The sequence below is a fragment of the Aptenodytes patagonicus genome, chromosome 2 (assembly GCF_965638725.1).
Source record: "Aptenodytes patagonicus chromosome 2, bAptPat1.pri.cur, whole genome shotgun sequence".
Taxonomy (NCBI): Eukaryota; Metazoa; Chordata; class Aves; order Sphenisciformes; family Spheniscidae; genus Aptenodytes; species Aptenodytes patagonicus.
In genome coordinates, this window is record NC_134950.1 from 93,108,300 (window position 1) to 93,134,203 (window position 25,904).

The 25,904-nt window shown below is 42.9% G+C and overlaps 1 protein-coding gene across 1 annotated transcript in view; it reads left to right on the plus strand.

Moving 5' to 3' along the window:
• Window positions 1-25,904, plus strand: part of CDH20 (cadherin 20) — a 119,394-nt gene that overhangs the window by 79,275 nt on the left and 14,215 nt on the right. Inside the window, exons 2-8 of the mRNA XM_076330399.1 lie at window positions 1,949-2,316; window positions 9,197-9,491; window positions 11,197-11,316; window positions 14,938-15,105; window positions 16,960-17,147; window positions 21,830-22,083; window positions 25,587-25,723. Coding sequence (XP_076186514.1) covers window positions 2,074-2,316; window positions 9,197-9,491; window positions 11,197-11,316; window positions 14,938-15,105; window positions 16,960-17,147; window positions 21,830-22,083; window positions 25,587-25,723 — 1,405 coding nt within the window. The 5' untranslated portion in view covers window positions 1,949-2,073. The remainder of the gene's footprint in view (window positions 1-1,948; window positions 2,317-9,196; window positions 9,492-11,196; window positions 11,317-14,937; window positions 15,106-16,959; window positions 17,148-21,829; window positions 22,084-25,586; window positions 25,724-25,904) is intronic.

Sequence of the window (25,904 nt, forward strand, 5' to 3'; positions counted from 1 at the left end):
TCTCTTTTCCCCAGTGTAAATGTATATTGGCTCGTGGGCACTAAGGACTCACAGGACAGAGAGAGGCAAGCACTGCACACACAGCTCTTGGACTCCTTTGACTGTGGGTATCCAGCAAGCTGACCCTTGTCCCTGCCTCTCACAACAGCTATCAGCTTCTTCATGAAGTGACAGACACACAGAGATTACTGTGGTCCTTCTGGGCTTATACCACTTAGATAAATCCCCATTCTTTGGCTTTGCAGACAATAAGCCCTAGCACATTACGTAGCCAATGTCTAAACAACCAGCAGTTCTGTACATTGCTCTGTTTAGAAGAGATCTAACGTGCTTACAGTTTGTCCTTTCTTTGTTGTATCTATTGAGCCTTAGGTTGTAAACTTTTCAAGGTAAAGGACCTGTTAGTTGTTTGTTATACTTCACAACTGTATAGACTAGCAGCACTGTGTAGTCATATTCCTTTTGGGCTTTATACTTGGAAACAGTATTTTGTGTAGAAACTAGTCTAAGATAGATAGTTATTTTGTCTTTACTTCCCCTGTGGACATCCAGGCTTAAGCTCCCTTTTTCAGATTTCAGCCAACTTTTGGAGTAAATTCTGAATTTCTGTTTCAGTAGATTTCTAAGTGTACCCAGTCCTCCAATTGTACCAGCTTGGATGCTGGGGAATCTTCAAACACTCTTCTTCTCTGTTGAAAACATTGCGTTGTCTCAGTCTTCACTTCAAAATATTATCATGCAACTCTTTAAAATATTTTTTATGATTTTGAAATCTTTCAAGAATTTCAATTAGAAATATTTGACAGACATCTCCTGCTACATTTTATTTCCACAGGATAAAACAATTAATTAAGCCTAAAGACTTCAGTAGAGAACAGCAGTAAAATAAAGTGTGAACTACTTGCTTAAGCCTCAGAGCCTCAGACTCATTTCCTAATGAGTCTGACCTGAAAAGAGAAAGAAGAGTTCTTAAAAAGAACAGCAAAAATACTAGGCCCACAGAAAATGTATGGAGTGTTTTGACAGAGTAACTTGAGTGCAGCACCACATCATTAAACTCAGCAAAATGGTGAAGGAAAGGTTTGCTACAATCCATAGCCTGGAGTGAGGTCACCAACTAAACTGACTTCATGACAACAAAAGATCCTAGACTGATGAGAAAGTGTCCTCTGATAGAGGTCAGCATTCCTCTGCCTAAACGGGTCTTTCAGGCTTGTGGAGGAAAAAATGCGTTAGCTTGACTTGCTTGGACATATCACACAATAGCATGTGACCATCAGCACTGTGAAACCTTTTGTGGGTTATAAAATGATTAACTGACCATTCAAATTCTAGAAATGTTGCATTTGTAGCAGCAATCAGCTCCTCAGAGAGCAGGCAGAAGGGTGTGAAACTTGAATTCAAGAAACAGGGAGGTTGAAAGAATAATTAAAATTAGAAATAACTTGGAGCTGCTAGAAATTATATTCAAGGTTTGCAATATAGCAATAATATCTGTATTTATGTAGACATGTGTGCGTGTGCATGTGTGTGTAATGACAATAACATAGTTTCCAAACAGAAAGGCGGTTGCCAAAAAGTGTTCACCAGCTATTATAATTTTCCAGAGAGAACTGTTTTTAAATATTCTCCAAGGACTTCTGGTCATAAATATTTCTAAAGAGTATGCACTTAACTCATGCCAATCAATACCATAAAGCAACACTACAGCTAATTTAGCAAAGTAGAGAACTCTTACTTACTGACTAAACCCTGACGACTCTTGTATCTAAGGCTCCAGTTCTGCAGCTTATATAGTAATAGCATTCCTAGTTTCAGAAGGTGTGCATCCTGATATTATATTTTTATATAGAAGATTAAATATTTTATAGCATATTTGCCTATTGAGGAAACTCTTTTATCTTGGGGAAAAAAAACATCCTCCTATGAATTTCCTTTAACTTTACAGGAGACTGCCATTCTCAGAACTAGGAGCTCTCTTGGACATTTCAAAGGACTACACACAGGACCTAATTTCTTCTCAAGGGACCTAAGATACTGTGTTTTGACTTTTAAGTCAGCCCTAGTACACGGATGTGGACTTCAGGTAGAATGAGCAATGCAAAGAACTTGCTTGGACTTGGCGTCTCCTTGTATTTTTGGGGGCTGATGGACCTTACTACAACTGTGCTGTCAGGAAGTGCCAGGCCCCTCACTGAAGGGCAAGAAGACAACCTGTCAGACAAGCTGCATCAGCGTATGAAGCGGAGCTGGGTGTGGAACCAGTTCTTCGTTCTGGAGGAGTACACGGGAACTGACCCTCTTTACGTCGGGAAGGTAAGACCCGCAGCAGGAGGATATCTGGCAGAGTGTATACATCTGTGTATCTGTGGACCGTGGTGAAACACGGGAAGTTTCCCTAAGTGCCTTTACCTTCTTTCTGGCAGTGAATTTATCCACATTAATTTCACTTCTGCTCCCAAGAGCTTTTGACCAGTGTCACTTTTGTTTGGGAAGAATTTCTGTTTCAAGGGGTTGTCAATATATTTGCCTATTTCAAAGAGATCTGCTGCACCAATCATCATCTGTAACTGAGGTAGTGTTAGAAAATCTGTAGTGATCTTCCCAGGGACTCCTACAATGTCAAGGCAAAACAAGGTTATATTGACATACGAGGATTAGGAAAGGAAGGAAAAGTTTGTGATCATGCTTCTGTCTGTGATCAAGTCAGCTGGAAGCTGAAATTCAGAGTCAAATTAAATAGCCAGTTTCTCTTGAAAACTGACATTTCAATTTTTGTTTTCTGCAAATCTCTAAGATCAGAGTATCTTCTTGCTTACCACAGCTTGACCACAGGTTAATTCTGTGGGTTACAGAAAAGTTGCTCCAGATCTAGAAGGGTAGAGGGACAGCTCATTAAATCCAACCATGGATGGTCCTATTTCTGGACCCCTTATACTCCAAGAACCTACACATGAGTACAGATAAGTGTAAAATGGATCCCTAAGCTCACCCCATCTATTTGGTAGTATTTTGCATCCACTTTTCTGTAGCCCCTTGAGGAACAAGCTGATGGAAATCAGACCAGTGATGTCTGCCGTCACAATCTGCCTCACTATAATCATCCTCCTTTTTCTGTTTTCTGACTGTTTTTAAAGACTCTGAATTGTTTAAAGTATTGACCCTGTTATTCAAAGGGTTATAGTCAGCACCAAGTTTGCTTGTAGTCTACACCAAGGTGACAAGTCTGGAAAAAGTGGGGAGGGAGAGAGGTGATGTGCTTAAGTGTTTGAACAATACAATTAAGATTTTACATGCCTAGAATATCAGATACTGCTATGATGACTGCAGACTACATATAGGTGGATATGAAAAATTAAGAACTAAGGAAGGATGTCAGAAAACAAGTCCTTCAGATTTCATTGCTTATTTTTACATGAGCAAGGTTCCTTCTTTCCTTCCAAGCTATCCATCTGCAGAAAGAAAAAAAAAAAAAAAGAATCACATATCCAGAGGCCCATTTTGGACTTGTATTTATCATTCTACAACCCCATAGAGCTAAACTGTGCCCTCAGTCACACCAGTATAAATCAAAATAAATGCACGGGCTTCAAAAGACCTCCTCCTGATTTATCCCTGTGTGACTGACAGCAAGATGTGCTCTCCTTCCTCCCACAGCAATGGCATTATTAGTGATTGCCGCCAAATGAGACCTCATTAGTCTTCATTCATCTCTGCACCTAGCTTTTCAGCTCGATATCTCTATTGATTAAAGAAATTAATATTTGGTTTCACGCAATTCCCAGCTTTGGAACAAGGGCCAGACGTATTATTTCATATACTCAGTTTCATCTGAAGCAACTCCAGACTTGCACTGTGAGCTGAATTTCAGCTAAAACAAGCACTGGAAGAAAGCAACTCAACTTTGTTTTAGACTTGATTGTGTCATTAGGAGCACAAAAACTTGGCGCGGTCGGCAGTGCTCTTGAGCTTGCTGCCGCTCAGCTCCGCTGAACAGGGGAAAGCAGAGATGGCTCTTCATGGTCTGTGTCCACCACACAAAGGCCCAAGCTGCCATGAATAAGCTCTCTCCAGGACTGCCTACGCCACGGCTGTGTTAGCATAGGGGTGCGCAAGGGCTAATTAGCTCCCACTGTTAACAGGGCCAATTAGCCCCATGTACTGCTGAGCTGACATGGCTGGATCACTCTGAAGGCCTCCTAGCTCTGCACTGCTCTGTGTAGACCAGACACCAGGGAACTCTGCTGCCAAAATGGGCCTCTGTGGGTCAAACACTTCATCTCCCATCCCTGAACTGGGTGCAAAGCAGCCAGCCAAGCAGTGGGATGAATGCAGTGGGGGCTGCCACGAGGGAAAGGCTTCCCCTCAGCTCATACAGCTAAAGGCACAGGCTCTCAGAAGAAGCTGCAGCCCACCACGATTCATCGCCCTGCCTGTGTTCGTGCTGCCTGTGTCTTAGGGATCCTTAGGAAAGGGGTCAGCAGGGAATAGACTGTGGGCTGAATGAATTGTTCTGGCAGGCCAGAAATTTTTCAGCCTGAGTCACCCCAGACTGACTCAAAAATAGCTTTGGAAGGGCTTGCACAGATCAGGGCAGAGGTGCAGAAGGACTCCCAGCCTACTGCCCGCTGCTAGCACCAGCCCTCCAAACAGGCCTGGGTCCCACACCTGGCCAGGCAGAGCCTCCTCTAACTGATACCACCCATGACACCCTGAAACATCATGCTAGCCAGGCCTTGCTTTTATCCATATGCTCTTGCCAAGCCTGTGTCAGAAGGAGAAAGAGCGCACAGCATAGATCCAGTTGTATTTACTTTAAAGGCTTCCCATAAGAGAGGGGCTTTTCTGATGTTCTTGTACAGCTGTTTCTGGCTAGCTATGTATGACTGGAGCAACCCAAAAAGCACCTTGACTTGAACCATGGGTCCAGGCTTGCCTAATATGATTTTCAAGGCTGCTATGAAAAATGTACTTTCCTACGTAACTGTAAGGCAAGGGGCAAAATATCTTCTGGACAGGGAAATGAAAAGAAACTTCCTGAGGTGAAGTCAGTACAATTTTTGCTTTTCTCCAGCGCTCATGATCCTAATTTAAAGTATTTTAGCTTCAGAGGGTTCCTGGTCCTGTCACAGATAAAAATGAGGCTTCAACTTTCCTAGAGGTACCCATTATTGGCTAATAGGATGAACTAGGGAAACCAAAGCCCCCACGTTTGCTGCAGCAGGTATCTTCCACATTCATCCAGCAGCCTGAACTGGGGACAGACTTCACCACTCTGCCGTGTTGGAGACTCCCTAACCCTGTTTCGAAGGAAAGAGGCATTTGAACCACAGCAGCTGAATGAGTGAATAAAATGCATCCTTTCTACAGACTATCACTGCAGATCAACCCAACTCACTCACACATCCTCACAAAAATCCCCTGCAGGTGCTACCTCCCTGGAGGTAGAGAAAGGAGAGCATGTTGAGGATGGAGTCACAGCCCGGTTAGCAGAGCTGCACAAGTCCTTCCCTGAGATGGCCCCAACAGCACCACTCTCTTCCACGTGCCCTTTGCCAGAAATGTGTCATTCAGACGCAGATATAGCCTCCTTAATCTTTTCTACTATCCTCATCAAAAGAAGCAACCCAGATTGACACAGTTAAGAATTTCTCAGGAGTTACCAGCTTCATTCCTCCCATAGTCCATTCTTTAACATAGAGGAGAAAGTACAAATTAATTCCTTCTGCTTCAGTGTGAGCCACGTGGCAGCACAATTTATTGCACCACCCATAAAAGAGAGACAACTGAAATCTGGATCACCTTTCCAACACAGTGTCTTCTACATACACCCCAAACTGCAGCATCCTGATATTGGGTTTGTCATTGCAATGGTATGAGCTTCAGTCCCTTCAGACACCAAATTCTTTCAGATTTATTGCGGTCTAGAAATATTAAGTCTTTTATGCTCTTTTTTTGCTTTGTCTAGAATGAGCAGGTTACACAAGAAGCGGCAAAAGTGCTGCTAGCATTTCTTACTGCCTAGTCTTGGTTGAGACCCAATGCTTTTAACAGATCACAGTTAGACAGAGATCCTCTTGTACTCCCAAATTCTTATTAGCGTGCCATGTTCATTCCTTGTTTGCTCCCTACTCAGCTACGTTCATCCCAAATAGGGCTTTGGACAGAAGGTGTAATTTAACTTCTGAGTTTGATTCAGTATCTTCTTCTAAGTCTTTTGAACTTTCCAGAACACCTTCTGCTATTTTAAAAGAGGCTTTCTTTTTTCTTTTTCTTCTTTTTCTTTTTCTTTCTCTTTCTCTTTCTCTTTCTCTTTTTCTTTCTCTTTCTCTTTTTCTTTTTCTTTTTTCTTTCTCTTTCTCTTTTTCTTTTTCTTTTTCTTTTTCTTTTTCTTTTTCTTTTTCTTTCTCTTTTTCTTTTTCTTTTTTCTTTTTCTTTCTCTTTCTCTTTTTCTTTTTTCTTTTTCTTTTTTCTTTTTCTTTTTTTTTTCTTTTTTCTTTTTCTTTTCCTTTTCCTTTTTCTTTTCCTTTTTCTTTTTTCATTTTGCTTTTTCCTTTTCTTTTTCATTTTCAATTTTCTTTGCCTCTACCTCTTTCTTTTATATTTTTTTTTCCTTTGCCTTTTCTTTGACTTTGAATTTGACTTTGATGACTTCTTTCCTTTTCTTTCCCTTTTCCTATTTAATGAGGACTTGTTGATGTTCCAAAACACATTTTCTTCCATCAGGCCTAGCTCTAATTCCCCAAACAGGTCTAACATCTGTATCTGCCTCAGCAGCTGCATTCTCTCACTGATGCACTGACGCACTAAAACAAATGCCCAAGATGTAACTTAGTGGTTCTGAATGAACTCGAAAAGCTATAGTAGTGTCCTCCTTCTGGAAGCATCCTGTTTACTAGCTCCTACAGTGATAATCTCTGAGTTATGGGTGTTTAGGGTAAATAATGATAACCACTGTCTTTTTTTAAATTAATCACAAGATGGTGTTTCCTGAGGATACGCCAGTTTGCAGTCCTGGCACCTGCATGTGAATTTATACACATGGCAGTCATCTAAATGTAATTGTTTGCCACTGCCAAATTTTTCTGGGCTTGTTCTTCCTCCATTTAGCTGATACATCACCTGAGAGCTGCCAGCATTCCTCCGAAGGACTGATGTCTCTCAGATGCAGCAGCCACTGCAGAGACCAGTGGCAAAGCGATGAAATGAAATATCAATGACCTGACACGGCGGTTGTCACAATCTGCACCTTTAGCTCTTCCAGCCACTTTACAGTGCTGCTGCGGCAGACGGATACCTGCCATTAACACTCGTTGTCCCAGCAGTCATTAAGAGTCGATGGGCCACCTACATACAGACCTGTCTGCGGGGTGGGATGTGCCATAGAAAACCATATAGATCCCACCTCAGCTGAAATCACTCTTACCCTAAAATCAGGAGTAGGCCCAAATTTTGTGTAGGTCATGTGCTGCTCTCTGAGAGGCTAGTAAGGAAAACAACCTCCAGAGAATGAGCATCTTCCAACCAGACCCTTCCCTGAGGGAAATGGTCTTTCAGCTCCCAAATCGAAGGGACCGTGTGCCCTAAAACAGCTGAAGAGCTGGTCCACTGGCATTAGAAATGTTTAGGTCAGATAAGCCAATCTGTCCACATCCCTATAAAACTTTTTCCTAGTGATAAGTTATTGTATAGTTTCAGTGTGTTTTTAAACAGCTCAGAGATGAGATTTCTTCTTTGTTTCTTGAGAGAATAGCCTGTAATCAAATGCATCAAGTTTGACTTCTGCTTTTCCACACAAATTACCCATTTCTATTTTGATTCTTTCTTCAAATCCTACCAATCCTGTGTTCATATATTCAGTTTATTATTCCAAGATTTTTCTCTCCAGTACAAATATTTACCTATGTTCGGCCCCATCCTCTGCAATTATTCCCGTATGTCCTTTGAGCTCACCAAAGCATTAAACACAACTTAATTCTGACCATATTTCTTGAGATAATTAGCTCATACCTACATTTTAAAATGTGCTTAACTGAATCCAGCCCACTTTGATCACGCTTTTTTATTATTATTTATCTATTCTTTATTCATCTCTCAAAATGATAATCACACTGGAAAATGATATTCACACCTGAGCCATTCTTGAAAATCCCATTTTGATTATTGCACCTCAAGTCTATTGTCTTCCTGTCTTTTGGGGCTGAACCAGTACCATCTCTGGGCATTGGTCTTTATGCTCTATTCCTCAAAAGCACGGAAGTATGAGCATACTGTTAAGCATCTTCATAGTGTGAGTGAAATTAAGTGATTTGTTTGTCTTTTGATAGTCATTCCAGTATTTCATGGGAACCAGGTGTTTAACAGAATGGTAGTCCCCAGGATGATTTGTGTCTCTGTTTTAGATGATAATTAGCACTGCATTTACTTTTCTTCTGTTCTGTTGCATTCACAGCTATCTGTGGCTGCTCAGAACTAATTAGCAGTCATGCAATAAATCTGTTTGCTAATTCCCTAGAAAATCTGGGATGCTTCTCATCTCTGTAGCCTGCCATGGACACAATCAAATGTTCCTCACTGCTTACCTTTCCTACTGCTCAACAATAATTCTTTCCTGAAGATGTAAGGATCCAGCCTAATTTTTATTGCTAAAATTTTTCATGAAAAAAAAAAAAAAAGATTTCTGAATCACGACAGTTACTGAGTAGCTCTCCCACCCTGCTTTCCCCTTGAGCCCAAACAGATTTGCCTTATCCGTCCCAACATTATGCTACCCCTAGAATATCTGACTCCTCTTAAGCCGTGTGAGCAAGCACAGTCTGTGGCTTTGCTGACCTCACCTTATCCCAAGCCTGGCAGTGAGTCCTTCTCAACAGCCGTTGCAACCAGGCAAAAGATAGCTATTGTGTTGAGTGAGATTTCAAAAAGGCACAGAGGCTGTTCCTGTTTGGGTGTCTCTGCCTTTTCTTCTGGCACAGCTGTGGGTGCAGAAATGGGAAGACAGGAGAGGGGTTTTAATTGCAACTCTGTGATACAGACTGTACTGAGTATTTGTCTCTTTCAGCAAAACAAGTTCATTAAAACCAGCTTGTGAGTCCCAACAGTGAGACCAAAATGCTCAGGATGCTCACATGCTTAGTGTTTCTCAGCAACTGCTTGCCCAGCTCGTGGTCTAATTGAATCCTGTTCCCTTCCGCAGCTCCACTCTGACATGGACAGGGGCGATGGTTCGATCAAATACATCCTCTCGGGAGAGGGAGCTGGCATTGTGTTTACAATTGATGATACCACAGGGGACATTCATGCCATTCAGCGACTGGACCGGGAAGAAAGGTCGCAGTACACCCTGAGGGCGCAGGCTCTGGACAGGCAAACGGGCCGGCCGATGGAACCGGAGTCAGAGTTCATCATCAAAATCCAAGACATCAATGACAATGAACCCAAGTTCCTGGATGGACCATACGTAGCCTCTGTTCCAGAAATGTCACCTGTGGGTAAGGCAGATTTTGTGAAGTCTCTTCCCCCTATAAGCAAATTGGGGATGGTCACTAAAACATAAATTCCCTGACTCCTTGGACTCAGCTTTTGCCTCTTGCACAGGAGCTGCAGGGCAGGAGAGCTTCCCCCGGGGTGCCTGACTGCCGCAGAAGAGGGATAGCAGGCTTTACACCACCATCAGCTGGGCCCTCTGAAAGAAAACATGCCAAGGGAAGCAGGAGAGCTGAAAAAAGTTGTAATTTGAACATGCCATCCTCAGACAATTTGCAGTAACGTACTGCCCCTTCTCCCCTGCCATCAGATTGTAGCAACAGTAATGACCATTAGACATCCGTTACCATCCAGAAAATAACACAATTTTAGCAACCTATTCCAGTTCTTACTGAGAGCTGAAATGCTGTCCAGGAGCCCTTGAAATCATGGAGACATGACAACAATTATTAGCAGCTTTGCTCCTTCTAATCCGTGTAAGCCTGCGCTAAACACAGTTCAGTGGATCCCAAAGTTCTGGTACCGTTTGCTCTCCACTTCTAGAGAGTGGGATCGTGTCAAAGACAGTCCTGTTCTTGCAATGCAGCCAGAAGACAAACAGCAGCCTTCCTATCTACACAAGTCAGGAGAAACCATTTCCATATAACAAATGCAATAATCATATAAAATACTGTTTTTCTGAACTTTTTTCTTTCTTTTGGAGATGCTTATTTCTTTTTGGCTCTGTGACGTCATTACAGAGACAATACCATATAAATCACATGTCCTGAAGTTACAGATATGCTTCAACTTCTCATTCTTCAATATTATGTTGACATAAAGCTAGAGATAAGCATCAAATACAAAAGTGCCATTCAGAAATAATGTTTCTTAATGGTAACGGCTAGCTTGAATTCGGATTTATTTTCCAGTGCATATCTAGTAACAATGGATTTGTTTCTAACACAAAACATTATGTAGAAGGCTAGATACATTCATAAACACATTGTCTGACATTTTAAGGAGTCAAAACTCACATATATTTCAAACAGTTATGCCTTACCTTCTCCTTGTTCTTGATAAATTACCTCCCCTGCAAGCCATTATTAGCTTCAGAGGAAGCAGACCTTGAAAACCAATTGAAGAAAAGAAATATATATGCAACTGTGCGGGTTCCAAAAGGCACTTCAGCAGGGTATAATCTCTAGGCCATGCAATGTAAACTGCAATCCCACAGAGAGATTATCTCAGAGATACATGCCCTCACGCTCACTATTTGTGTACAATTTCCATCCCTTAGTCAACTTACAGCATCCATGGGCCCACTGCAGCAGTTTGTGATTTATGTCAGAATACCTATGGATCTTATTTGAGCTGCCTTTAAATAACATTGAAAATCAAGAAAAGGGGAAAAGAAGCAAGCAATATATAACTACCAGCTCTCTGCAAACCATAACGAAGTACTGTTAGATCAGCAATTCTGTAACTGTGGTCCATAGAGCACTTGCTCTTTTATATCTTCTTATAGACGTATGATGAATTTATGCCTATTAATTCCTTTAGTGCTAATGAGATACAAGTATGAGCCATAAGTACAAGCACTATGAGCATGAAATGAAGAAGTTCGGTGTGGGAAAGGTCTTGTTAGGCATTTCAATTTATTTTGAACTGTGTACTTTTCATGCCAGCTCTTTATCCCACAAGGTCTTACCTGATGGTTTTTTTTGTCAGGCACCTCTGTTATCCAGGTGACAGCGACAGATGCTGATGACCCAACCTATGGGAACAGCGCAAGAGTAGTGTACAGTATTCTCCAAGGACAACCATATTTCTCTGTGGACTCTCGGACAGGTATGTTATTTCATCGGGGAATGAGGCAGCGTGAAAACCAAAAGAAAAAGTTTCAAGCAGAAAGAAAAGGCAGTGCATCATGACTGCGGTCAGAGAAACATATTTCTATGGCTTGGAGCCAAGATAGAGCAGCACTGTGCGAGGGTTAAAGCAAGGCTGTGGTAATGAGCTCCAGAAGAAGGACCTGCTTTCTGCAGTGACATTTTCATCTGAATGACCATATTCGGCAGCACAGGAGCTGGGTGGGTTCGGTGCTGTTAAATATTCTTGTTGGCTTCTATCATTGCAACAATGCCTTCTGCAGATCTAGTTGGTAACAAGGCTTAGTGGGAAAAAAGCAATCTATGAACCAGCCAGGACTGGAAAGTGCAGGCTAAAGGATGCAGTTATCTGGAGTAGTTTTACCTAAGGGTGTTCCTGTTAATAACCTTAAATTTATCTATAGGACACCCTCTCTGTTTTGCTTGCTTTCTCTCTCTCTTTTTCTGTGTATATCCAAGGTTTATATCCAAAAGAGGAATCTGACAGGTTTTGACAGTTTCTAAAGGGCATCTGTAGGGCTAAGGTCAGAAACTCATGAGACGATAGTCACTGCTGAGCCCTAGGGGACAAAATAGAAAAAAACACTGCATAATCCGCTTCTGAAAGTTAGCAGTTTAGGGAGTGGGTGCTCTAGCCAAAGACAAACTTGTATGTGACATGTTATTTTCTCAGCTCTTTACAATATAAATAAAACAGTAACGTTCATTTTGTAATCAGGTTATCAACCACAGACAAATAAGGGCATAATCATAGATTTGCTAGCTACTGAATGTTTTCTAAGAAAGCAAAGCAGCAATATTCAGGGTCAGATCCAGTACAAATGTAACCGCTAGAGTGCAACTTAGACAGAAGATAGGCCCTTAAGTCCAAAACCATGTACTTGATAGGTATTTAACCCAGAAAAGGTCTTTTTCTCCACTTACTAATTTCCCAGTCACTTAGATCTGCATCTCTGGGCATGTCCAGAGCTGGCTCAGCCTTTACAAGTGGGCAACAGGGCACCCATTTAAGCTAATCACAGTTGTGAGCCAGAAACTGTTTCCCCATCACAGTCACAGGACTCTAACTGGCTTCGCCGGTGCAAACCCACCCACAGGATTTGGTAACCCACAAAATGCGATTGCAGCTCTCACATTCTTCTGAAACAGAGCTAGAGCAAAAACGATCACTAGCTTCTTTATATTGATGGGTAGTGACTAAAGCACCCAGTAGTGGTGCTTTAATTTCAGTACACTCCTCTGCTAGAAGCATTTGGGGTCCTTATCGTTCACCTCCTGACACAACCTCTTGGTTCCAGAAGCATGCTGCGGTTCCTGTTCTGTCACTGGCCTCACAGGTGTTGAACGAATGTATATGTGAAGGTACAACTTCAAAGGAAACCTGAGAGCCTCCTCCTCCTCCCTTTTTCCAGAATACTTTTACAGCCTGTCCATGATCATATTCCCCTAGAAGGTAAAAAATGTGGATTTAAGTCCCCTCAGGTAGAGTAGGCAAATGCCCCTGAGTCTCCCACTTCCCAAGAAACCATCTGGCTGTTATAGAAATGAAAGGACATTACCTCTGCCCTTTACTACTTTTTTTAAGACAGTGAACCTCACTCAGTTTGGTGGAAGAAATGGTACCAGCACTTTTATTTTGGAAGATCTGAGGATCGGAGCCTTTCCCATAGCCCTAAGGAACGGTTTAAGATTCATCACCATCCTCAGCACTTCCTTGCTGACCAGTTGTGTGCAGCAGCATCAGAGGCTCCCTGCTCAGCATGGGTGCTCCTCTGGGTCCCTTTTGGAGGAGCATGAACCCCGACCTGGCTCGAAGTCCTGGTGTCCTGGACTGGCCCTCCTCTAGAGACCAGAGGCCCCAAACATAGGCATGGCAGAGCCTGGCTTTTAGGCACTGATGTCTTTTTTTTACATCTAGCTTGTTCTGTAGCAAGGACAAGTCAAGAGTGGAAATTCCCTGCAAAGTATTTGTATATAGAGAAAATACTTCCCAAAATGCTAAGCATTTTCATCTCTTATTTATATCCATGAGCGTTGAGGAGCTACAGCACTTCACGGGAGTCACTCAGCTTTGCAGGACGAGACTCTTAAGGACTCCATGTAGCAAGATTAAAATAGCGCACTGTGAATTGCTCAGTACCAGTCACTATTTCTTCCCTTCTACATACAGTGATAATTGCCAATGCAGTATCTTTTTACTGCTTTTTTATTAAACCCATACATTGTCTTTCTGCTAAAAATAAAGACTAAATGCAGATCACTCAAGTTAATAGTGTCCTGCTGTGCAAGTACTGCATGTTGAGCCATGCGACTGCGATAGTGCCTGGGGCTGACACACATTTGCCCCGCACAGGAGGGCACCCCAAATGTGCCACAGCCCATGTCTAGCAAGGGCCGTTAGCGCCCTAGAAAGTGTCCCCTGTCAGTACATCCCCTGGGCTGCATCACCAGCCACTGCTCCTCTCCTGCTCGGGGACCCCGGTGCGGCCGAGCAGCCTGTTGAGCAGTCGTGCCAGGCAGGCGCGTTGCAAAGGAGCAAGCTGCCGGCACGCTGTGGGCAAGGAGGTGCCGAAGGCGTGAGGAATGGGTCACGCTGGGAGGACCGGAGGTTTGACAGCTCTGAAACGTAGGCCTACGCGCCTCCGTCCTGGCAGACGGACATGGGGAAGGGCAGGATTGAGTGGGGGCAGCCGGGTGAAAAGGAAAGGAGCGCGTTCACGGGCAGACCCGACGCCCAAGGAAAAAGAAAGAGGAGCACCCAAACCCTGAGGCAGACACCCGCCAAGCTCGGGTGAGGCGAGGCCAGTGCCGCAGGCAGGAGGCCGGGGGCTGCGGGAGCCGGCAGGAGCGCCCAGCAGCGCGGCAGCCCCGGCGGCGAGAGGCCCTTCCCCGGCCGGCATCGGCAGCGCTGCCCGGGCCGGCTGCTCGCAGCCTCCATAAGAGAAGCGTTGCTGCCACCTCACGTCCTCTCGCAGTAGTGTCACCCCGAAGGAGAGGGAGGGCTCTGCAGCGTGGGGGGAGCAGGGTGACCGTCCCCCGCCTCCCGCCGCCCCTCCCCGGTGCGGGAGCAACCTGCCCGAACCCGAGGTTGTCTCCCCAAATTCTGCTCTCGTCGCCCCCAGCGTAGTTCCGAAGAGCTTAGGTCAGGTTGCCTCCAGGACTGTGTGCGTAGGGACACTCTGGAAAACTCGTCTTGATGTACCTTTTAACTAATCACGTCACTTCCACCTTTTGTGCAGACATGGTTATCCTGATCAGGGCCTTAATTCAGCGTAGCACAGTCTGTTCCCAAAATATTTTTCCAGCTCCCTTGGAAGGCAACACTTTAATTTTGAACAGACAGCCTGCCCCACGGCAGATGCATTTTAACCGGGCTTCTTTAAAATTCACACCTTCTGTTAACCTAGATTTAATTTGGGTGAGTTTTACTCTGACAGGAAAGGTGAGACTGAATGCAGAGTCTGGTCTCATTCTTGACATAGGGAGTACGATGCAGGAGGAAGAGCACCCCGCCTTGTTTGTGTACTCTTTAACTGCCATTTCTTTTGTTCCCAAAACCCCTTTCCCCCCTCAATTTCAGGCTTAATTAGAACAGCTCTAATGAACATGGACCGAGAAGCAAAAGAATATTACGAAGTGATTATCCAGGCCAAGGATATGGGTGGACAGCTGGGAGGATTAGCTGGAACAACCACAGTCAACATCACCCTCTCTGATGTCAATGACAATCCACCCAGATTTCCGCAGAGTGAGTACCCGCTGCGTCAGGATGGGAAAAAAAAGGGTGGCTGAGTTACACGGCTGCTGGTTGCTCTCATTACAGCCATTTTCAAACTCAGGACAGTGACAATTAGAAATCGGCAGAGTTTCGGATCGAAGAAGGTACTTTCCTTCAGAAAATGTCAAAATGGAGCGTTCACCAGCTTGTCTTTCAGAAGAGGTTTCTGGCCTCCAAAATCATCAAAACCAACACTTGTTTTAAAGGGTGGGAAATTAATTTACAGAAAACAGAAAGAAGGAGATCTTTCGTGTTCCTAGACTGCTCACGGCCATTGCCTTTGGCTGCTAATTGCTGCCCTGATTCTCTTTTCATCCTATCTCCAGAAGGATGTCTGTCAAATCAGGGACGTGTGGCGGTGCTGGAAGTTGAAAGATAATTCATTCAACACTCTAGCCAGGCCACTGCAGGGGAGCGTCTGGTAGCTGTGCTGCCAGTGTAGACTGCGTTGTCATACAGGCTGCTTTCCCGTAAAGGTTCATCTAAACCTTGGCAATATACAGTTAAACCCTAAGATATGTAACAACCACAGTTAATGCAATGCAAAAATAGGCAACTCCACTCTTATCAGAAACGTTATCTTGCATTTACAGAAGTGACTCTCAAAGCAAGATTTGCAATATTTTGCTCCTTCTTTTTAAAATTCTTTTAGATCGAATTTACCTACGTAATTCTATATTACTGTTAAAAATTTGAAAGAAGCGTTTCAGGTTTGATTGAACTAAATCTTTCAAGGAATCTGCTTTTTTTTTCTTTTTTTAAAGAAAGCTGATTCTTTTGGTGGTGTAGATCAGTCTCAAGCCATTTTGGTTTTGCCATTTTTCTCATCTAGCTGAGAAATGAAAACTCCTGCAATTCTTTTTGTTGCTATTCTTCTTCTCCATCTCTTTCTGCATGTTGAACTGCTAAATCAAAGCATTCCACTAAGATCAGCAAGAAGCGTCAACTTCCACTTTTCTTCTTCTGTCAGAGCAACTTGTTGAACGCACCATTGCCAATCCTGTTTTGAAAGTGGCATGAACTGTAACTGTTTGATATCAAACTCTTGACTAAGAAAAATGAGAATAGATCAAACCCCATCCTTGGTGTTATTCTGCCCTGTAAGGTTCAATAATTGGTGGACTTAACAGAGAGAGTGCAGCAAGGAAGGTTTGAACATAAAGTATGATGGCAGAGAAGTATTTTAGATACAACATTTATATTTTTAAAACACGTTTTTAAAATAGCTGCTAAGCAAATTAGTGATGCACCAAACGTGCTCAAGGCAGGGTTTGTAGGGAGAGGTACTATATTTTGATAGAGTAACTGGTAAATTTGGAAGAAACAGGCGAGCTTCTGAGCTCTCAAAGCCTTGTTCTGGGTGGAAAAGAAGTTTATATGGACTTGAGAAAAGATTTGTGGTGCTCAAAACCTGTGTGTTTATTCCCGCTGTACAAGCTGATCTAATAAAAGAGGCTTGTCCTATTAAATCTCTTTCATATCCTGCTTTATATCATGGCTGCAACAGCACTGGTGCTAATTGCCCTATTTTTCTAGTTGGAGTTCCCCTTTTTCAGGTATATTTCTGTTTTGAAAAGAACCTGTTGAACAAACCTGTTGATATGATAGACACCTAACTAAAACTTTCCCAAGCAATTCAGTCTGGCTGTGGCTTTTTAAAGGAAATCACACTGCTGTTGCAGCTTTGGGAGAGGTACTAGAGACTCCCCGCAGGCCATGCAGTATTGTGGCCTGCCCCCATCTACTCTTTGCATCGCTGTGTGGTTTTCAGTTCGGTTTCACAGCTTGTTTTTTGCTCCCCTCCCTCTCTGCTGCTTGTGCCAGAGCATTATCAGATGAGTGTGCTGGAGTCCGCTCCCATCAGCTCCACTGTGGGCCGCGTGGTTGCTAAAGACCTGGACGAAGGCATTAATGCGGAGATGAAATACAGCCTTGTGGATGGAGATGGACTGGATGTCTTTGATATTAACACTGATCCTAATTACCAAGTTGGCATCATAACTGTGAGAAAGGTAGTAAAGTATCCTTTTTTATAGTAATTTATATGGCTAACAGTCCTGGTTACATTTTATGTGTGCAATATTCCCTTCTGCTTGCAGTAACTTAGTTCCCATTACATGACAGTAGCCCCTTTCCTGCTATAAAACACAATTTCTTTAACATTCATTGCTAAAATACGAAAGCAGACTGTGCTCCTAGGAGCAACCTTTAAAAAGTGGGGACAGCATTAGCATAAACATGTCTTTTCCCAGCGAAGGACTGTTCTGATTCACTATTTATCTATTTAAATATTCTCTGTAGCTTAATTATCCTACAATGCAAGAAATTAGATCAATATTTGCATTTGAACTGTACACATTTTTCACTCCAGTGTCCCACAAACGATAATAAAGCATGCCTTAGAATTATTTATAAACCAATAAAACCCAGGCATTTTTTTTTTTTAATTGCTGCTTGAAGATCCATAAATGCTAATTAGGCTAGAAGAAGCTGTCTCTAAAATGGCAGCTGTGAAACTGCTAGTACTCTGTACCGCAGGCTATGCAGAAAGGAATAGAGGATTTTGCTTGGACTCCCTGCTATAGGATATTTATTCTACAATCTTACATAAATGCTAGAAGTTCAACTCTTGTTTCTAGGTTATGAAATTGTAACCATATTTCTGCCTAAGCTTATCCAGCGTGCTAATAAGGAAGTATAGTCTCCATTTAAGTAGCCTGGGATTAAATTGTGCACTAAAATGGAACAACACATGTGAGAGATTTGACCCTGCAAGCCTCTGTGCCCTACAGCAAAACATTTAAGCATGTATTTATGGTCACCTTTCTCCAGCTCTTGTTTAGGCACACTTGTCCCTAGAGTTAAGCATGTGCTTAAGTGCTTTGCTGGAATGAAATCGATGTTGAATGCAAACTCTTAATGTAATTTTTCACTCATTTATTGAGGAAAGAAAATAGTTTCTTTGGAGTAAGTGTGTCAATAAGCTTGACTGTTGTTATTATGAATACGGTTTTACTAGATGTTCATGTATGTCAGAAGGAGGAGTTATAAAAATTTATGGCATCAATCGTACCAGATATGTACTGGCATCAGGTACACACTGCTCAAATCATCTACTGTACATAAACATTTGTAAAATTCTATAGAGGGCTGCAGCTTTTTGTAATGTTATGATTATCAATAGTCAAACATTAGGAAAGTTGTCCTTTGGATCCACTCAACAAAACAAAAAAAAATCAACTGGTGTTGATAGAAAAGGATATAAAAATGGGGGAAGGAGAGAGAGACAGAGAGAATTTCTAAACCCAGAGAGAAAGCAAAACTTTCCTTTTCATTTTTCTAGACAGATTTCCCAAGCAAAATAACTAGCACTTCTATCATGGGCATCAAAAAGTCAGAATTTACAGTTACAGACAAGACCACTGCTTGCGGTCTTGTGGCCACTTATCTCAGCCCACTAATCCCACAAAATGTTGAGTGCCTCCTGACAAATCACAGCTCCTTCAAAGCTCCCTGCCTGTGAGGCTGATACTCACCCCAGTGACAGCCTCTCCCTTCTCCCTGCCTTCGCCTTTGCGCTGCCCGTAGGAGGCAGGGTCGGGGGTTACCCAGCCAGCACGAAGCCCAGCACCCGGGGAGCCCCGCGCTGCCCTCCTCCCCAGCCGCTGCCTGGTCAACCACTTTCTCACAGCAGCTCCTGCTAAATCCAGCCTGCGTGGCACACCTCTCGGTGCCTGTCTCAGCACTCCTCTCGGCTGCGTTTTGCAGCATGCTCGGTTTGCAGGAGAAGGCAACCTGCTTGCCCTCCCCATGGGACCAGTGTTGGAAAGAGGTTTGAACGCACCCGTGGAAGACGAATCTGATGAGGGGGGCAGTGGTGTTGAGACATTGGCACGTGAGAGGATCAGGAGGGAAAGCCACGGTTGACAATGAAGAATTCCAAGGCAAACTAAGGGGGGCTGAACCCAGGAGCATCAAAAATGTGATGGCCTAGCACACTTGTTTGATTTTTCTCATTTTTCTACCTTGATCATTCTAGGTGATTATGTCTTTTCCTAATGTAGTTGGGTTTTATAGCTATTAAGTGTTTCTGTGATTTAACTGCTCCTTTTATAACTTAGCTTTTTAGTGTACATGCAATGTTTCTCATGCAGTTTTCTTCACATGAGAAATCATGAAATATAATGGTCTCTTTCTTAGTATATGTTTAGGCAGATTTGCATTGCACATTCCTTGCCAGATGGACAATAAGTGTTGCTTGGTCATGTGAATATATGTTATTGCTATTTTTACAATGCATAAATATGCAACTGGTACGCCATAATGACTCTGCAGTAATGGGTAATATGTTTGTAGACCTAGGTAAATCCTTGCTGACAAGTGCTATGCCTGCAGTAGTCACTGATTCACCAGGTGGAACTAAGGGCAGCAGGAGCAAGTTTGAGATCATCTGTACCTGCTGCTACAGGTTGCACAGTTCTTACTCTATCGCTGGACAGCACCTCCAGTAATACTGGACCATCATCTCCCCCAGCACAAAAAAAACCAGTTCCCATTCCAGTCTTGATTCCTTAACCCCATACACTAAATGCTGAGCGAGTCCTAGTTTTCATAATTTCAAGAACTCCAGTCTTTTGCCAGGCATTCCTATGCAGGACCTCCACACTGGTAATTTTGCTGTGAAAGCCTGAGCTTTTGTATGTCGCTGCAATATTTCCACTTCTGAAGAAAGAAGCTGTTGTGGCACTAAACAAGTACTGAAGCCTCCACTGAATTCAGGGGGTGTTTTGAGGCCTATAATATATGTTCCTGCCATGCCTGAGCATGTGAAACTTCTGCTGATATTGCTTAAACTAATACATATCTCATGGCTGCAGAATCTCCCAGCTGCACTAATGAGCAGGGCAGAAAAGAGATGGGTTATGACTGGCCAAGGAGGACTTACTGATACAGTAATGATCTCTCTACCTTTGTCTTCCGGTTGCTTTGGCATCCTCCTCCTTCCCTGTGTTCCCGCCCATCTCCATGCCCCCAGCCTGGTGGTAGGTCTTCAAAAGGAAAGAGCTGAATAGGAAAAACAAAGGTGTTGAACGGGAACAGCGGTGATCTTACTGGAGTCTGAATGAACCGAGGCTGTGCATGGTAGTTCCACACAAGACACTCAAACCCCGATGTACAAATAAAGCCACACATTTTGAAAGCCATTCATGTAACAGAAAGGAGTATGTCCCACTGGGCGACCCTGAGAATTGAGGGACATTTCTTTCCTGGTTTGTCTTGCTAGGGTCTGTGCCAGCTAAGGGGATCCTTATGGATGCTGCTGGTTTTGCAGCATTAAAACTCCCCAGATGATACAAGTAAAGAGTTGTGACCATTTAACCACAGTGGGATTGGTCGTAACTTCTAACTGCAACTTGGGAAGTACGACTGTGTCCTCTGTAAGGTGTACTTCATCTGGTGAAAATTTTTTGTATGTTTTGGAATGATCCTTCCATGCTGTCATTGTCAGATGCTTTTAGTCGTCTCTTATCGAGACTGGTAAATGGCATGTTAAATATGGAATTCTCCATTTAGGTCTAAGCAGGTTTTGGAGAGGCCCTATTTTCTTCAGGGATCTGTGAAAAGAAGAGGGAAGGTAGATGAAAAATTTATTTATTGAAAAGTTCAGCGCTACAATCAATTATTTCTATATCTATGTTCATCAAATAAGTAGTTTTATCTAGAAAGGAAATCAAATTCATGAAACTAACAGAGGAAGCTGCCCCGCCCTCCTTTATCCATTATCCCAGGAAAGAAAAGAAAAAAAAAGAGCCATTCCCACTCCTTGTTTCGAATAATACTTGGGTATTTCATACAAAGTGGAAGGGCTCCCACAGGAAGAGGTCAGGGGTAGCTCATAGTGCTTTGAAATGAAACTATTCTCTAGGCAGGGAGGAGATTCAAATCTTAGCATCCAGCACACCTGGATTGTGAACCTGTGATTAGGACACTTACTGAGAAGGCAAAAAACCCCACTTCTAGAAAGAATGGATTACTGATACAAACTGGAGCAGGATCCCACAAGAGAGGCTGACCGTGTCCCCTGCTCCCACTGGAGCCCTTTAGCAGCTTGGCAGACAGGTGCTCTGGAGACAAGAGTCTGATCTCACCGGGGAGAAAAGAGGATCCTAACTGGGACCTCCACCTCATGTGTGAGCATCCTTGTCCTTGCCACCAGGACCCATTTTTGAGGAACCGACTCTTTGTATCTTTACCTTATTTTCAGGTGCTCCCATACTGTCTGTTTCTGCCCTTTTTTTTTCCAGAGTGGAATGAAACACACTGTGTGAATCACAACGCAGTGGTGGTGTGTCCACTTTTATTTTCATTTCAGCAAGAAGAATGAAAGAATATGTATTCTGAAGTGATCTGCAAATATCTGTCCTGGCTTTTTCAGTTCAACTGTCAAATTAAAAAAAAAAAAAAACTTGTAGATGGTGTCATTCCTAATACTAGTGTCACTCAATGCTTTGTCTCCATCTGCAAATATTTATCTTTGTTACTCTTATGATTAAAAATCATGGTAAAAATTTATTTTAGAAAAAGAAGCATCAGTTTATATTAGAGGGCAACTTTTACTTCTGAAAATTAAAATTATATGGCCTAAATCATACGTATCAGTGTGCCTAACGCTAGATATATTTTTTCTCCTCAGCCTTTAAGTTTTGAGAGCAAGAAAAGCTACACCTTGAAAGTAGAGGGTGCCAACCCCCACCTGGAAATGCGGTTCCTGAACCTGGGTCCCTTCCGTGACACCACCACCGTCCACATCAGTGTGGAGGATGTGGACGAACCTCCTGTGTTCGAGCCCAGCTTCTACTTTGTGGAAGTGCCTGAGGACGTGGAGATTGGAACCACCATACAGATCATTTCTGCCAAGGACCCGGATGTGACCAACAACTCGATCAGGTCTGTCCTCTCTTTGCGTGTTCCCCCAGGAGCACTGCCTGGTACTTTTGGTTGGTGGGCCAGTGATGGGGCTGGAACAGGAAAAACTCTCTTTTTAGCCCGTGGTAGTCATCATTGGGTTTAGTCAAACCAGATCTCACACACTGAGGGGCTCTGCTACAACTGCCAAAGCAATGCAGGAGCTCACCCTTGCCTTTGCTTTGGTATGGAGAACGTCTGCATCTAGCATTGCAATGAACTGGTCAGGCATGTCCTGATAGCGTATGTTAAAAACAAACCCCAGACTCTCGTGCCTTTGCTGGCACAAACCCTGACAGCATTGCTGAGAATCTGCTGCCATACCAAGGGGAAGGTAATCGACTCACTTCTCCTCTCTCTCCCTTCTGTTTCAAAGCCCACCTTTGTCAACAGCTCAAATGCACAGCTGCTTTTGGAGTAGATTGAATGCATACTAATAAATATTCATGAACCACTAAATTATATAGTGTCTGGTCAAAATTGCAGAGCTAGATATTCCCATAAGGAGTTAAGAAAGGTAAAGTTGTATTTACAGCCATGGGAGCTTCATAGCTGCAACTCAGCAAGGAGCCAAAGGAGCAGATTTGTGTGATCACAGTGCTCTTTTCCACAGTGGCTGCCAAGTCAGCCCATTTTATCAGAGAAGACTCTTTTTCTCTGAGGCCAGCCCACATACTAATTTTCACAACCTGCAGAAGCTCCAGGTGACCGCAAGTTAATGATCCCAGCAGGTCGGCTCTTTCTCTCATCTGAGAAATGCTTTGGGTGTTGAGCTGCTGTTTGCCTAACCTTGCATGAGTCCAGCTTCTGAATGGTCTGCATTCAGGAACAGTCCTGGGAAATACAGGAGAGAGTCGAAACGTCGAGTATTTGGAGTTTTTGAAGAAAGTTAAATCTGTATGAGCAACTCTGTGGGCTTCAGCTAGGAGATCTGAGCAGACACAAAGCCTGTTCTTAATGATATTGCTTTCTGTCTTGTTACTCTAATTATTTTTTTCATCTCTGCTACCTTAATATATCTGTCTTTTCTACCTACATTATAAGGTTGTCATACTTTTCGTGACGTTGTCTCAAATTCTTCAATAAAACTAAGTGTTATACTGTCTGCATCACAATTTCATTACCTTAAACTTTTTTCCACTCGCATCCTATTTTGCTGATTACTGTCTAGCATTATCCAAACACTGCAGTGCAAACAGCTTTGTGCTAATCTGCTTAAAATAGTATAAGAATAATTCTGCGGACTATCAGAGGGTAGAAGTGTTCATTGTTACTTTTAATGAGGTTTTTCTTAGTTTTCTTCAGAGCTTTCTGGTGACTACCCTTGACGAAATAGCACTCTACAAAGCACAGAATGCATCACCTAAGATCTATTAAAAAAAAAAAAGTTGCAAATATGCATAGACTCCTTTGTAACTCTGTTCCTTCCCAACTTCCTTCCTTTTTTTCTTCCCATCTTCCTCCCTTCCCATTTTCCTTTCTTTCCTCCCTCCTTCTCTCCTTCCTCCCCCACACCTTGTACATGCAAAAGTAAATGATTGGAGTAGAGGAAACAGGAAAAAAAAGAATAAATACCATTTGTAATGCTATCTAAAATGCAAATGTTAAGAACTGGTTCTCCTTGCCTCATATGTGGTCTCATCCACCCATGCCAGCTCTGTGCAGTATCAGTCTGGCAATGCTTTAGGCTTGCTCTGCATTCACTTTGCACACGGCAAGGCAAGATAAGAAAAACAAAATCCCAAATACATATTTTGTTACACAAGGTGAAATCCAACTGAAATTAAAACTGTGATCTGACGCCTCCTTTTGCCATTTTTTCAAGTATGGAAAAGCCAGGACACATTTCAGAAAGGCTCACTAAACATGGGGGAACTCTCAAATCCTCATTTTCCCAGCATCAGGTATCTGGACTCCCACACTGGGAAATTCTGATTGCTGGAAAATGCCATGATTGTTGTTAAGCAATTCAGGAAGATTACCTAGAGAGTACAGTGGAAACGACTGTGAAGGAGCAGGTATTATTAACAGGAGAACTTATGTGAAGAATCCAGACAAAGACTCCACCTGGGCCTCTTGACACTGGTGATTAATACCACACCACTAATCATAAGGCCATATTCAATTTCAGATACCTGTTGTCCTTAAACTGTCAGAAATTCTTTTTATAGCCCTCATACAAGAATAATTATTATAGCAAAATATAGCAACACTCGTACTTATTTCCTAAATAAATCAAATGCCTCAGAAATCTCTTTATTTAAGAAGAGATGGGAAGGACTGGGAAGGAAAGGGAAGCAAACTTGCCATCCCACCCTCTTCGATTTTTCTGAAAAAAAGTGTAAAAGAATTTCCCAACAACATAGCTCAATAGTATTTTATACCCCAGTTTAATAAGTGCCTATATAAAGATCAGGCTGGCATGCTTGTTCCAGTGAACGCATTCGTGCTGAAAGGAGAAAATTCGGAAGAATTCAGCATCCGTTATGACTAATGCTTTCAATTCCCATCAACTTTGAAGAAAGACCGAACAAAAATGAGAATAAGTCTGGGCTCTGTTCTAGGCTGTGGCATTTACATAGGCGCATGTGCGGCTTTTGCTGAAGGATCTCTTACCATGCTAACATAGCTAGCTAGGAAGGCAACTCGTACAAGCTGCTGTTAAGAGCAAGGTGATGCATACGAAGGGTATTGAGTATTTTCCACACCCTGTGAAACGGTCCCTCTGACCGAGTACAGCAGTGGCAGCTGTCAATCAACTGCCTCCCTGCCCGAGTTTTCTGGCCTGCAGGTACCACCACACTCCCTTGCTCACGGGTGTGAGAAGTTTGTTCCCAGCATTAAACTGACATATTGGCCAGGCAGGTTCAGTAATTATGATCAATCAGCCTCACTGAGGGAGCTGCTTTTCTGGCTGGATGATATGGGAAAGCCAGTCATCATCCCCCTTGCATTGACATGGCTCAATCAGTAGGATGGTCCAGGATGCAGGTGGAGTTTATTCCCCTGAAGGAGGACAGAGTACAAAAGCACAAGGAAGGCAACGGTTCCTCCTTGTCATCCTAAATGCCCAGAGAACGAGCTGACGTATAGTCATTTTCATCCTGTCTGAATTGTGTCCAAGGAAAAGGCATAATTATTTTTCTTAGAAAAAGAAATAATACTCTTCACTGCCAGATTTTCTCTGTAAAGCAGATGTTCCTGCGCTGAGCTGTGCCTTGCTTTGAGGCTTCTTCCTCTAAACCATCCTGTCTTCCATCTCCATCCAAGTAGTACTCACCATGAAATGCTGTTAGCCACATGAACTCCTAGTTTTTCAAGCATCTCACTCTGTACCTATACAAGTCAATGGAGCACATAACTAGGTTGTGGAAGAATGTGGATCTGCTGTGTATGACAGTATTCCCATTGCCGGGGTACTTCATTGGCTATAACACACAGTTTTCACACGGGTTGCATAATATTTTTAGTATGTACTCTTGCAGATACTCGATTGACAGGAGCAGTGATCCGGGGCGGTTCTTTTATGTCGACATTACATCAGGAGCACTGATGACTGCAAGACCTCTTGACCGGGAGGACGTTTCTTGGCACAACATCACTGTACTGGCCGTGGAGCTGAGTAAGGAGCATGCAGATTGTACATAGATTAAAGAGATACAATAGACAAAGCAGGCTGCGAGATCTGAATTCAGCGATTCACATGTTCTTATGCACTGAGTGGGAAGCCATATTAACTGAATTACTCTTCTGACATCAACAAGCGAATACTGCATTTTATTTATTTTTTATGCTCCTTTTCA